At 45.6% G+C, this 15,050-nt stretch overlaps 1 protein-coding gene and 1 pseudogene across 1 annotated transcript; both read right to left on the bottom strand.

The window, feature by feature from the left end:
• Window positions 1-9,135: 9,135 nt before the first annotated feature.
• Window positions 9,136-10,858, bottom strand: LOC147967032 (disease resistance protein PIK6-NP-like; annotated as a pseudogene).
• A 1,321-nt stretch (window positions 10,859-12,179) lies between these two features.
• Window positions 12,180-13,721, bottom strand: LOC147967031 (disease resistance protein Pik-2-like). Its single transcript, XM_087527443.1, has 2 exons — window positions 13,217-13,721; window positions 12,180-13,126 (listed from the first exon to the last, which is right to left on the bottom strand). Exons 1-2 carry the CDS (start codon window positions 13,719-13,721, stop codon window positions 12,180-12,182), a joined length of 1,452 nt encoding a protein of 483 aa, XP_087383569.1.
• Window positions 13,722-15,050: the final 1,329 nt, after the last annotated feature.

Genomic DNA, 15,050 nt, shown 5'->3' with positions numbered 1-15,050 from the left:
AAATTTCAAAATAGTTCACAGATTTGAAAAAGGTATGTTTATTTTTGAAAAAATTGCACGACCTTGAAAAACTATGTGGATTTGAAAAGAGTATGTGAATTTTAAAAAGTTCACGGATATGAAAAAATTACGCGAATTTTAGTCGGCACCGGTCAAAACCGGGGTCAGTCAGCACCAAAACCGGTCAAAATCGAGACCAGAGACAAACCTTGTCCGGTTTCGTTAGTTGGGAGTGCAAGTTGTCCGATTTCGAAGTTGAGGAACCAAATCTAGACTTCACCAAGAGTTGAGGGACAAAAAGTATACTTTTCTCTAACTACAGTCAAGGTACGTCAGGATATGTGGCCAAGGAGAAGGATACGTTTATGCTTGTGGCCGTGCAGTGCAGGGAACTACTGAGGACCATCCAATCAATCCCCGGGCCCACATTGACGGGTAGAGTACGTGCACATTGACGGGTCCAGTCACAAATTTTACAGATTTTCCACACGCTACATCCACCCGAAAGACATAGACATGCGAGCATGCCTGTCACATAGCACTACTACTAGAAGGGTTGAGTGCGCTTTGCTACGCCGTTTGTGCTGTTGGGTTTCTTCAAAAAATAACCACTCTGTTTCAAAATATATGATGTATTACATTTTTGCAAAGTCAAACCTTTTAAGTTTAAAAAATTTGTAGAGAAATATATCAAAATCCGTAATATCAAATCAGTACTTTAAATTCAACATGAAATGAATTTTCATAGTATTTTTATTTAATATTGTGGATGTTGATATTTTTACTCTGAACTTGGTCAAAGTTGAAGAAATTTGACTTTCTACAAAACTAATACCCCTTATATTTTGGAACTGATGGAATATTTAGTTTAGTAGGTGGTGGAGATGATAGAGTGTGTTTTATTTTTATTGATAAAGCGGTGATTTGGTGGGTCTTTCGCAGTGCGATTCTGAGTTATCTGCTAACCAACCTATATTTATGTGGAGAAATTTGGTGTCGGTGGTCGCATGTACTACTATACTGGTGCTACAACATCACATGTGGAGCTTCTTTTTCTAAGTGATGGGAGGGCGCACGGAATTGATATGTTTTAATAGGTTGGTTGCTGCTGATTGATCTGAAAAATCGTTGGCCCGTCAAAATCGTAAACCAAATCCAAAGTTGAATACCTCAATTGAATGAAAGAGCTTTAAAATTAGAGAACCTAGTGAATTAAAAGAATTGAAGGGGAGAGCTTGATAAAGTGTTGACCCAGTCCAAATCGATTGACCTAATTCTAAATTGAATAAGTCGATTAATTATGGGGCCTTAAAAATTAGGAAGCATAATGTATAGTATGAAATAAATGAATGAGAGTGCTTTGAGAAATTTTTACTCGGTTAAAATCAGGTGATCCAATTCTAATTTGAGACCTCAATTCAATGTTGGCTCTTTAAAATTAGTGGGCTTAGTGTTATAGAGGATTGCGATGTTACGTGGTTTTTGCCTAGACTTGTACCCTCGTGAGTGAGTGCAGGCCCAAAGAGAGGGCTGGGTTGTTCAACGATCAAGTATATGGCTTGGTTAGCTCGAGCCCAATGGACCTAGGGCCTCCCCTGCTCCTTATCTTCGGGTTTGCCGCCCTTCTACTTCACCGGTGCCAGTGATACTAACTACCTGTTGTTTGTGAATTTCCTATTTACCGCCTTCAGCGCTGCTTAATGCTTTATTCAAAAGTGGTGCGGGAGCGCCTCTTTCTATGGGCCGGCCCATTTAAGTTTATTCTAGAGGGAGTTCTTTCCTGGTTCACTAGTAGAAAAGGGGGCAAAGGTTCAGGCCGGGTAAGCCCATTAGTCCCGGTTCAGTCTAGAACCGGGACCAATGGATGCATTGGACCCGGTTCGTGAGCCCAGGGGGCCGGCCGGGCCACGTGGGCCATTGGTCCCGGTTCGTCTGGACCTTTTGGTCCCGGTTGGTGGGACGAATCGGGACCAATGGGCCTGGCTCCTGGCCCACCACCATTGGTCCCGGTATGTCGATGAACACAAGAATAGTCTGCGCTTCAAACACCCGGAGCAGTGCGACGACTGGATTACATGTGAACACATCAGGACTTTCAGCAGTTGGTTGGAAACACGTTTCAGAGGTGACAACACTGTTTGTGATGAGCTGTACTTGTTGTCCAGGGGACCATCTTTGACTGTATTGATTTACAAAGGATACGAGATAAATGGAAATACATTTTACACGATTTGACAAGATCAAAAGAGCACCAACCAAAACAGCGGTGTCCGCTTTGATGCAACAACCGGGAAGGGAAAGGACACATATTATGGTTACATAGTGGACATATGGGAACTTGACTACGGACATGATTTTAAGGTCCCTTTGTTTAAGTGCAAATGGGTTAATCTGTCAGGAGGCGGGATACAGGTAGACCTACAGTACGGAATGACAACAGTGGATCTGAAAAATCTTGGGTACACTGACGAACCGTTCGTCCTAGCCAATGATGTGGCACAGGTTATCTATGTGAAGGACATGTCTACCAGACCGAGAAAAAGAAAAGATAAGGAAGCGAATACATCATACGATGTGCCAAAGCGCCACATAGTTCTTTCAGGAAAAAAGGACATCGTGGGAGTGGAGGGCAAGACAGACATGTCTGAAGATTATGAAAAGTTTCATGAAATTCCTCCCTTCAAAGTCAAGGCTGACCCAAGCATCCTGATAAACGATGAAGATTATCCATGGTTACGGCGCAATAAGCAAATGGCACAAGCGAAGAAAAAGTGAAGACTTTCTCCCGCAACTATTATGACGATATCATGCCAACTTCGTAACAGACGAGTATGATACCATTCTCCATTTTGTACATGCACATGCTATGCCAACTTTTTCAGAGTTTATTTCAAATGCTTTAATGTCTTATGGTTTGGCCCTCGTAATACCATTAATCCCGGTTCACTCCTTGTCAACAATGTTCTCACCAAGAACACTCTCAAGAGGGCAACAAACTTGTGATTCACACAAATTTCAAAGAATTCAAATTTTAACTATTCTAATTTGAAAACTAATGGCACTAACAGAAAGTTTATAATTTTTCTAAAACTAAAAACAAAAAGAATTAAAAAATAAAGCAAAAAACAAAAGAAAATAAATAATGCAGAAAACAAAACAAAAAAACTGAAATAAAAATAAAAATAGCAACAATAAGTATTATGTTGTAAGTAGAGACAAAATAAAATAAATAAAGCAAAAAAGGAAAGAAAAAAAACAAAAAAAGTGTTTTCAAATTTGAAAACTAATGGCTATAACAAAAAGTTTATAATTTTTCTAAAACTAAAAGCATAAGGAATTAAAAAATAAAGCAAAAAACAAAAGAAAATAAAATAAATAAAGCAACAAAAAAACAAAAAAGTGCCACCTATTGGGCCCCCACAGCCTGAATACGATTAGAAACCCATCCATGGGCCAGGATTCAGGCCCGCAGGAGGCCCAGTAGGCCCACAGGCATAGCAGTGACAATTAGGCCCGAAAGCCTGCAATGGAGAGAAGCTCAAGAGGGGTACGACAGTGGGGCTTATAAACCACTGCGCACCCCTCTCAACTAGCGAGGTGGGACTAAACTTTCGACGCGGGCGCAGCAGCACAAGGCCTTTGGTCCCAGTTGGTGGCACCAACCGGGACTAAAGGGGGGCATTGGTCCCGGTTGGTGCGACGAACCGGTACCAATGACCCCCTTTAGTCCCGTTTGGTGCCACCAACCGGGACCAAAGGCCGCCTTTGGGCTGCTGGAAAGTGGCCTTTGGTCCCGGTTGGTGGCACCAACCGGGACTAATGCCCACCTTTAGTCCCGGTTGCTGCCACGAACCGGGACTAAAGGCTCTGTTATATAAGTCCACACTTAGGAAATTTTCACTCTCATCTTGCAGTTGCCGCCCCCGACGACGCCGACGCCACCAGGATGCCCCGACGCCGCCCGCCCCGGCCCGCCCCCGTCGTCGCCGTCGCCCGCGCCCCTGCCCCGACGCGCGCCGCCCCGGCCCGCCCCCGTCGCCGTCGCCCGCGTCCCTGCCCCGACGCGCGCCGCCCCGGCCCGCCCTCACCGTCGCCCGCGCCGGCCCCTTCCCCGACGCGCGCTGCCCCGGCCCGCCGTCGCCGTCGCCCGCGCCCCCTACCCTGAGCGCGCGCCCACTACCTCGTCGCCATCCTCGCTGCCGACCCCGCGGTCCTCCTGGTCCGGCCGGCGCCCTCCCTAGCTAGCATTTTTTTTTCATATATGTGCTTTTTTTCATATATATGCTTGTTTTTTATATATATGTATATATGTTCTCTGTGTATATATATGTTCATGTATATATGCAAAAGATAGTTTTTTTAGAAAAATTTGGATTTTTTCTGTTCATAGATTTTTTTGGTGATATTAATTATTGTAAATATGCAAATGTTTGTATATTCATATGAACAATGAATTAGGCAATACTACTTCATGTATTTTTAAGAAGGAAGAAGAAGAAAAAGAATGAGAGGAAAAAGGAAATAAGAAGAGGAAGAAAGGAGAAGAAGAGGGCAAATGTTTGTATATTCATATGAACAATGAATTAGGCAATACTACTTCATGTATATGTTCCTTTTTTTCTTTTTTTTTCTTCGATCTTCTCCTCTAGCTATTCCTTTCTTCTTCTCCTCTTTTTATTTCTTCTTCGTTTTCTTATGTTTTATCGGGTCTGTCGTCGTCGATATACCCCTCCCGATAACTTCAACATGTGCAGGGGGGGTCAATATACCCCCTCCCCGATAACATTATTTTCCCGTGTATGTATCTCATCGTTGTCGATATTACCCCCTCCCGGTAACTTCAACACAAGGGGGGGGGGTCGATATATATACCCCCTCCCGATAACTTCAACACGTGGGGAGGGGTTCGATATATATACCCCCTCCCCGATAATATTATTTTCCCATGTACGTATGTCGTCGTTGTCGATATATAAACCCCTCCCGATAACTTCAACACGTGGGGGGGGGGGGGGTCGATATACCCGTTCCTCGATAACATTATTTTCCCGTGTATGTATCTCATCGTTGTCGATATTACCCCCTCCCGATAATTTCAACACGTGGGGGGGTCGATATATATACCCCCTCCCCGATAATATTATTTTCCCCTGTATGTATCTCATTGTTGTCGATATTACCCCCTCCCGGATAACTTCGACAGTGAAAACTCTCGACGAGTACACCCAAACTAATATATCCACGTGTTGTCATGCTTGTGTAATAATTGCCATGTTGTAATATATATTTGCAGAAACAATGGAGCACGGACGAGACGAGGAAGCGGAAGAGAGGTTGCGGGACATAATCTTAGACGGAGGTGATGTCATGTCGTGTTTTCTTAACGACAATGATGGTCTGGAAGAACAGCAGGGTGAAGAAGCAGGTCCGGAAGAACAGCAAGGTGAAGAAGCAGGTCCGGAAGAACAGCAAGGTGAAGAAGCAGGTCCGGAAGAACAGGGTGACGGCTCCGGTGACCGAACAGAGTCCGGCCAGGTAAATATATTAGTTAAGCCTGTGATGAGACTAGCTAATTGATGCATTCATTGTTTTGGTACGTACACATATTAATTAACTCTCGTCTTTCTTCTTTTTTCTAGCCCTCCGGATCGAGCACAACTTCGGTAAAGAGACGAGGCCCGAAGAAAAAGTTGCGCGAGGATGAAAGGTTTGAGATCACAGCAATCGCGCGTGACGGCCTACCGATTGAACCCATCCGGACGAAGGATGCATTTACTGCTCAGTGCGGGGTTCTTGTTAGGGACCAGATCCCAATCAGCATCCACCAATGGTTAAAGCCGGCTGAAGAAGACCCTGAGGTGTCTTATGTCAATGATATGCAGAAAGATGATCTTTGGAAGGAGCTGAAGGCAAATTTCACCCTACCGTCGGAGGAGGATCCGGAGAAGCCGGTTATAGAGCAATTAATTAAGTCTGCTGCTCTTAAGAAGATGGCAGAGCTATTCAGGAGGTGGAAGAATGAGCTGAAAAAGGTTTGTCGACAAAGAAGAGACACCAAAATTCAAGGGCAAATATGAGAAGATCAGAGATCAATGGCCCGCGTTTGTGGCCCACAAGACATCGGATAAGAGTAAGAAGATGTCGGAGACAAACAAGAAAAATGCTGCGAAGAAGATGCTTCACCATCGCACGGGGTCAGGTGGCTACCTCAAAGCCCGGCCTAAGTGGGCAAAGGCTGAGACTGATCTGCTTGATAAAGGGATCGAACCAGAGACAATGAACTGGCCAGACCGTTGCCGGACTTGGTTCTTCAGGGCTAGCGGATCCTTGGACCCTATAACAAGGAAGTGCATTTGGACGGACGAGCAACTTGACATACCCTTGAAGAAGCTTCGGTACTATATCGATGCAGCGCAGAAAGGGACGTTCCTTCCAGACAGAGAGAACGACGAGTTCACAAAGGCCCTCGGAAATCCTGAGCACCCTGGACGGACACGAGGCACGCCAGGCTCCATTCCGTGGAAGGCTGGGTTTCCGGACGCAGGTGGTTACAAAAGCCACGAGCGGAGGAAGAAAGTGCTGCAGACCGAACTGCAGGCGCTGCACGCAAGGGTACAAGCGATAGAGGAACGAGAAGCAAATCGCAGCAAACGACTTGCCGAAGCTTCCCCTGAAGCTACCCCGCCATCTCAGCGGAGAAGCAGCGTGGCTTCCACCGAGCTGCTTCAGCCGGAGCATGTCTTGACGGCTCCTGCCAGCTATCTCGTGGATGCTATCACGGAGTCTCAAAATTGCCATCTTATGACGCAATGGATTAATATGAAGGTCAAGGCGGCTGTTGGCTCTGTTTTTCCTAATGAACTCGGCGCAACTTTTCACTGCCGGCCGATTCCAGAAGGATATGCTAAGGTGATGGCGGATGAAATAACGGAGGGATTTGAGGACCTCCCGCTTGACCACCCTACCGGAGAAGGGGAGACTCGGCTGGATTCTTCTCTGAAGACTCCATGCCTATGGCGGAAGGAGCTCGTCAACCTTCCGAACTGGACGCCTCCGCCTCCTCCTCCTCCGGCGAGTCAGGGCACTCCGCCTCCTCCACCGCCTCCTCCTCCGGCGAGTGACGATCAGGGCCCTCGGCCGGCCCCGGCGCGTGGCGGCACTCCGCCTCCTTCTCCGCCTGCGCCGGCGCGCTCGAGCAGCCAGCCTTCTCCTTCTCCGCCTCGTCAGCAAGGGCGGAAGAGACCCGCCGCCGCTCCGGCAGCTGCTCCGGCGCGTCATAGTCCTTCTCCTCCGCCTCGTAAGCAAGTAAAGAAGAAAGCCGCTCCGTCTGCTCGGCCGGCGTCTAGCAGTACAGCCAGAGGCGGGAGGACATACAGATTCGGTCCTTCTCTGAAGACTCTAGAGAAGTTACCATACGAGAGGACCCCGGAGGAGAACGCGAAGATCGCGCGAACCGAAGTGGATGACTGGTTTCAAGGGTTGAAAGCAAAGAGACATTCACCTCCTTAGGAGAAGGTAGATCCGGTGAAAGCGAAGCGCACTCTGGCTGCCCTGGCAAAACCACCCAAGTCTCCGCCGAAAGACATGGGCCGAAGCGGAGCGGTCGGGAACTACAGTCAGTGATCAAAGGATGAAAGAACGACGAGCAGCTGGGAAACAAATTGCCCAGCTCGGCGAACAAGGGAATTAATCGTGCCCCCCGCTCAAGGTGCCTAGAGACATCGTCGATCCGAGGATGGTGCCCGGTTATAGCAATCTTAGAGATTACCTGCCCGACGATGTACATTATGATTTCATGGACACTACTAGGAAAAGGGCTAAAGATAGGATTGACACTAATGGTGCACCAGAGAAGTGGTGCGCCACTACTACATACTAATGGCGCACCTGGTGGAGATACGCCATTAGTGTGGAATACACTAATGGCGCACCAGGCAGAAGGTGCGCCACTAGTAAAACAATTTTTTTTCATTTTTTCAAACATTCTAATGGCGCATCCGGGCAAAGTTCGCCATTAGTAGTTAGAACTACTAATGGCGCACTGGCGACAGAGTGCGCCAGTAATTTTTTTTTTACTTTTTGGCAAAAAAAAACTTTCTAATGGCGCACCGCCGCTCGGTGCGCCATTAGTACGCTTCCCCCCCCACTCCACCTATTCCCCTCCCTCCCTTCCTCCCCACTCAGTACGCCCCCTCCGCCCCAACCGTACGCCGCCGCCGCGCCTGCACGCCCCCTCCGCCCCCTCCGCCCCCTCCGTCCCCTGCCACCGCCACCCCGACCCCCGCCCCCGCGCCCCCACGCCCCCTCCGTCCCCTCCGTCCCCTGCCGCCGCCGCCCCGACCCCCGCCCCCGCGCCCCCAGGCCCCCTCCGTCCCCTGTCGCCGCCGCCCCGACCCCCGACCCCCGCGCCCCCACGCCCCCTCCGTCCCCTCCGTCCCCTGCCGTCCCCTACTGCCGCCGCCCCGTCTGACTCAAGAAGTTGGAAACGATAACTGAAAATTCATGCGCAAACAGATGTCAAAAAGTCCATCCATTGTTTCCTGTACACTCAGAACATTCTATCGGGCTCCAAAAATCTGAAACAATTCCTGAAGATCAAGCATGGTACCTCCAGTAGCCTGAGATGCCAAAGATTTCATCCATCTCTGGCAACTCCAGTACCCTTCACACCTGATGAACCAAGACTCCTACCGATGCCCAGCAAATTACTCGATCAACTGAACTATATGCGAAACGGAAACAACACTCATGCAGCTAATGGAATCAAGATTAAAGCTAAGAGACACTACCAACTGTACCATTCACACTTGCTAGGGCACTTGCTATGGTACAGGCTAAAAGAAATGGAAACAACCATCTTAGAAAACAGAAGAGAAATTGATAACCCAGACGACAACACCTGCAACTTGAAGTTCCCCGTGCTTCTCATGCTTCATCTTCCTCTTACTTGCATCCTCTGAGTTGCAAAGCACAGGTTAAGGTTGAACAACTACATTTATCGTCGAAAAAGAAGGTTTGAAGCAGAACCGCATAAAAAGTTCTCGTATGCTTCAGGAAGAGACAGAAGTTGTGTTTGCACGAAATTTAACAGAAACTGCTTCTGTTCTTGTTCCCGACGACACATATGTTGCACCTTCAAAGTGGGACCGTTTTTATTGCTGGCGAGCTGCTTCCTGATGTCCTCCTTGTTCCCGACGACACTGTGTATTCCCTGCATCTTGCTTCATTGTGTGCTTCTCTATGTGTTATATCTTCAGTGCGTTGGATATGAAATGAGTAAAACTCCACAATGAGCTGTACTTCCCTGATGCTTGGGAGAAATCCCAGCCCAGAAATGCCCGTTGCAGAATCAAATAGTCGCAGGCTCAACACCTCAAGTTTCGGCATTGCTATCCGCTCAAACTGCAGCGATTCGATTTTCACATGCATGCAAACAAGATAGAATACCACGAGGCTTCTGAAAAGGCCAGCCTGGAAAGTGATACTGATAGGTTCTCCGATATCACGGTCCAGCAAACGAAGAATGGATAGGTTTGGTAGGTTCCCAATGACTTGCATGGTTTCACTATCTCCTAATAGCCCAGTCAATTCTAGATTGAGCTTCACGAGATTCTCGAGCCCCTTGATCCATTCTGGCAAACAATTTAGGCAGCCACGCAGTTTGAGGGTCTGCAGTTTTTCCGGAGGCCAAGCCATATCATGCAAGCGCCAAGCAGTCATGTAAATCCTTTTTTTTCTGACCGAACTGACAAAGATTCAAGACAGCCGAGTCTAGAAATGGCTACACAGAACTCCGGACCATTTTTCGTGTTGATGCCAAAAACTCCTAGTTTGCGCAATCCGGTTAGACTTATTATCTCCTGCATGACGGCATTCCCCTCCAGAAGGTTCACATACCGCAGCGTGTGCAGGGTATTCACTTTCCTGATCCCTACTGGAACCTTAACACCATAACTCACGCCAGCATGCAGATAACGTAGCTTGCTCAGCTTGGTGATGGTTTTGGGCAGCACCAATATTCGTGTATATCTGATGTCTAGTGTCTCAAGTTGTCTCAGGTTACCCACAGAATCTGGAAGGTAGGAGATGTCCAAACACCTTCTTAGAGAAAGGAATCTGAGATGAATAAGCTTCCCAACGATCTCAAGGTGGTGATCCGTGAGACCTATTGTATCTTCAAGGTCAAGCACCCGAAGAAACCTCATCCTATCGGAAATGTAAAATGGCCTGTACTTGCCATACACCGTCAATGACCTTATACGGGGCAGCTCCACAGTGCTCTCGAACTCATGCTCATCTCCCTTCCAGTTGTTGCTTATGGCAATGTGACCCACCGCACCATGAGTGTTCGAGCTACAAGCCTACAACCTTCCTCCAGCCTGAAAACAAGATTTTCCTCCACTGACTTGGCAATGCTGATATCACGGATCAGATCATGTAGCTGGCAGGAGTCAAATCCTTGTACACTGTAAACTGATTGCTGAGTTGGTAATATCATGCTTCTCTCTATGAGTTCCATGAAGTATCTATCCGCTCCTGATCTATCCTGCATGTAACCTTCTAGGATCCATTGGTACACCAATCATCTCCAGCTAACATTGCGATCTTCGGAAAAGATGGACATGTACATAAAACAAGACTTGAGGTAATAGGGTAAGCCATCATAACTTTTCACAAGGACTGTTTTTATGACATCGAGCTTAGGATTCATCTCTAGCTCAACACTGATATGCTCATTCAATTTCCTCCACTCTGCAGCAGTTTTTGTTGGTTGGTCTGCCAAGAAACCACCTATAGTGACTATAGCAACAGGAAGTCCATTGCACTTCCTTAGGATGAGTTTTGCAGGTTCAACCAATTCTGGAATAGTGCTTGGCCAAAATTTTGAAATGTCAAGAACATTTGTTTGAATGGTACAAATCTTTTTAAAACAATTTACAAAGAATTCATCATTTTCTAAATGCATGGTGAACCTTTTTAAAAGGATAAAGTAAACTAGTTTTCGTTTAGAAATTTTAAATAAAAGTAAGAAAAAAAGGAATAAAAGCAAATGAGTGAAAGAAATGAGCGTAACGAAGGAACTAACTATTAGTAGGCCGGTTCACTACAGTCCCTTCGCTTGAGCACTGCACTCCTATAGCCCCTGCCTGGACCTAGGCCTGCCTCTGCTCCTTCTACAATATATATTTTGTTAGAGAATACCTGCCCTTGTACTTCATCGATGGAGCTGCACCTGAGTATGTATATGGTGCCATGCTCCGGCTCGATTGGTTGTTGGCGAGGATTTTAGCCGGCGCCCTGATGAGATGTACGTATGTACTACTTGCTATACCCTCTTCATGTCCGCCATGGCATGCGCAGATGAGGTTCTCCCTCCCTTCATCTATAAGCTGCACATGACGGTGTAGATCATATGTGGTTACATCGTTCATTTTGCATTTCTGCTGACAGGTGAAAGACAGAGCCGAGAGGCTGACATGATGATCACCAAGGAGAACAGAAGAAAAGGAATATGATCGATGCAAAACACTGACGGGATCTCACCATCTAATCCAAACAGTTTACAACTACCAAAGATATTACTGCCGCCTTGTCAGAACAGCACACCCAACAATGGTATATACACATCGCCGGCCGGAACATACAGAATTACAGATACAGAGCATGCTGTATTGCAGTGCCGGCTCATTCTTCGCCAAATCAAAGCAGAGCCCCAGAGCAGAAATGGCATGGTCCACATGGGCAAAATAAAAGGGTTACAGGCGTTGCATATGATGCAACGTAGTAGTAGAGTGCTGACGAATTTTCTCCATCTAATCCAAACAGTTTAGAATCGCCTAAGATATCACCATACCCTTATTAAACAGCCCAGCAATGGTGCACACACATCGCCGGAACATAACACAGAGACAGAGCATCATACATTGCCGAGGCTAGTCATTCTTCAGAAAATCAAGGAGATACCCAAAGTAGGTAAAGAAAAGCAAATTCAACAATAACAGCCACAGAATAACAGTGCCGTCGACTCGCGTCGGCTTTATTTCAATCCATTAACACAATATAACGAGGAATGCGAGAAATAAAACAAGAGAGTAGATAAATGATATATACTCCAACAGCATGGCATGGCAGACACTTGTCAGGATATTTAGCACAGAAATAGCCCCAGGTTTCTGAGCTCATTGCACCTTCAAGACTGGCCGATTCTTATTCTTATTCCTATCAAGCTGCATCTGCAACTCCTCCCTGACTTTATCTTGCTTGGGTTTGTTTCTCCTATCTTTTTCCTTCATCCATTCATACTCTCCTTTGTACAATCTTTCGATCCCCCCCGTTTTTGATGATTTGGGTGTAAACCTGATATAATGAAAACTAAGCCGTACTTCCCTGATGCTTTGGAGAAGTTCTAGCCCAGAGAAGGCAGCTTCAGTATCTCCAAGGCTAAGGGTCAGCAACTCAAGATTGGGCATTGATCCTTTCTCAAACTTCACTAATTTAATTTTCATACTTGTGTAGAAAAGATCAAGCACCGTGAGCCTGCTGAAAAGGTCAGTCTGGAACTGGAGTACATCAATCTTAAACCGTTCATCCCACAAACCCAGAATGGATAGGTTTGGTAGGTTCCCAAGGACTTGCATGGTTTTGAGGTTCCCTGATAGCCTGCTGAGTTCTAACCTGAGCTTCACAAGATTTAGGAGCCCCTTGATCCATTCTGGCAGTTTTTCCAGGCTGCCGGATAGCTTGAGGCTCTGCAGGTTTTCCGGAGCTGTGGACATGCCATCCAAACAGCCATTTAGGCAATCCCCTGACCGCACTGACAATGATTCAAGATGGCTGAGGCTGGAAATGGCCGAACAGAAACCTGGACCATTTTTCTTGTTGATACCGACCACTCCTAGCTTCTGCAGGCCAGTGAGACCTTTTATCTCTTTTATAACGTCATTTCCCCAGGCAAGATGAACATACCGCAGTGTACGCAGGGCCTTCAGTTTCCTGCTCCCTGTTGGCAACTTAACACCAAATGCAGCTATGCCCCTAATGATATTAGGGTATATTATGCAGCAAGCAATAGTGCACGCATCACACCTGTCTGAATTACCAATGCCTAAGCAGCATAAATATTGCTCTACAAAGATGTCTTCACACTTTGAAAAACAATTTCCCTCTTTATACGGTAATAATGAACTGCTACCAGCATGGAGATAACATAGCTTACTAAGCTTGATGATGGTTCTCGGCAACTTAGCTATACTCGTCTCTTTGATGTCTAGTGTCTCGAGTTGTCTCAGATTACCCACATAATCTGGGAGGTAAAAGATGCCACCACGCCCTCGTAGAGAGAGGTATCTCAGATGAAGAAGCTCCCCAATGTGCTCAAGGTGATGACTTCTTAACCCTTTTGTTCCTTCCAGGTCCAGCACCCGGAGAAACCTCATCTTATCAGAAATGTAAAATGGCTTCCACTTGCTAAACACTGTCAATGATCGTATACGGGACAGCTCCACGGTACTCTCCAACTCACGCTCATCTCCCTCCCAGTTGCTGCTTATGGCGGTGTTCAAGCGGCAGCCTTCCTCCAACCTGAAAACAAGATTTTCCTCCATTGACTCTGCAATGCTGATATCACGAATCAGATCGTGTAGCTGGCAGGAGTCAAATCCTTGTATGCTGCAAGCTGATTGCTGAGTTGGTAATGTCATGCTTCTCTCTACGAGTTCCATGAATAGTTTCATATTGTCTCATCATGAAGACAAATATATACATCTATAATACTAAATACATCTCATTAGATACATCATAAGCCATATTTTCATATTGTATAAATTTGATTTTAAAGATCTAAATAGTTTTCCTACAAACTTGGTCAAAGTTTGTACAATTTGACTTTTCTAGAATATGTATATGCACTACATTATGAAACGGAGGAAGTACAAAAATACCGGTAACACTTTTGCTTGGGTACACCATTAAGCGATGATTTGATACATACCCCTTCGTAATAAAAATAACGATGGTTATTTGTTTTTTATTTATTGTGTGATTTTTTGTCTTTTTAAACTATGTTAACTAAAATTTACATTTTCATGAACGTTATAAAAAATGTTACAAACAAAATGTTACATGTGTGAACATTTTTAAATGTCAAAATTACTCTATAATGGTACTAACATTTTAAAATTTTGGGCAAACAAATGATTTTTCATTTCAGAAATGTAAATAAAATTATTAGGAAAATAAAAAAACAAAGCAATGAAACAAACGTAACGAAGGAATTAACTATTACTCCTCTACTAGGCTGGGCCAATTATAGTCCCACTCCAGGCAATCAGCGAGACGCAGCAGAGATGTACTAGTAAGGCAACTAAACTGTTTCGCATGGACTATAGTTGCTGCCTGACTACGTAGATGGCCTGACCCTTCGAGATCATGATGATCACCAAGGACAGAAGAGAAGAGTTGTAAACAAGCAATCGCGTATGATGCAAAGTAATGACAAGTTTTCCCCATCCAATCCAAGCATTTTACAATTGCCAAAGGTATTACCAGCACCTTATTGCAACAGCCCAACGATGGGTGCACATCGCGGGCCGGAACATACATACAGATACAGAGCACCTTATATTGCAGAGCCGATTCAATCTCCACCAAATCAAAGCAGAGCCCCAAAGCAGAATTGGCATAATCACCAATTGCAAAAGAAATTGGTGACAAGCGTAGCATATGATGCAACATAGTACAGCAGAGTACTGACGAATTTTATATGCATCTAATTCAGATAGTTTTACAATCGCCTAAGATATCACCACACCCTTATTAAGCAGCCCAGGAGAAAATACGGTTACAGAGCATCATGTATTGCAGTGGCCATTCATTCTTCAGAAAATCAAAGAGACACCCAAAGCAGAAAAAAGGAATACCATCACTAACAGCTGCAGAAGCAGAACAGATGCGTGTGCTTTATTTCAACACATTATATTACAATAAAACGAGGAGTGCAAGATATAAAACAAAAGAGTAGATAAAGGATAGATTCTCCAACGGCATGGCAT

The sequence above is a fragment of the Triticum urartu genome, chromosome 6A (assembly GCF_056163025.1).
Source record: "Triticum urartu cultivar PI428250 chromosome 6A, HENAU_Tu73, whole genome shotgun sequence".
Lineage (NCBI taxonomy): Eukaryota > Viridiplantae > Streptophyta > Magnoliopsida > Poales > Poaceae > Triticum > Triticum urartu.
Note: the sequence above shows the minus strand (reverse complement) of the source record. Positions and strands in the feature narration are given on the sequence as shown.

Coding starts and splice junctions, on each gene's coding strand:
- LOC147967031 (XM_087527443.1), bottom strand. CDS start 13,721: ATGGAACTCGTAGAGAGAAGCATGACATTACCAACTCAGCAATCAGCT. Junction 13,127..13,216: donor GAGAACCATCATCAAGCTTA/GTAAGCTATGTT, acceptor ACATCTTTGTAG/AGCAATATTTATGCTGCTTA.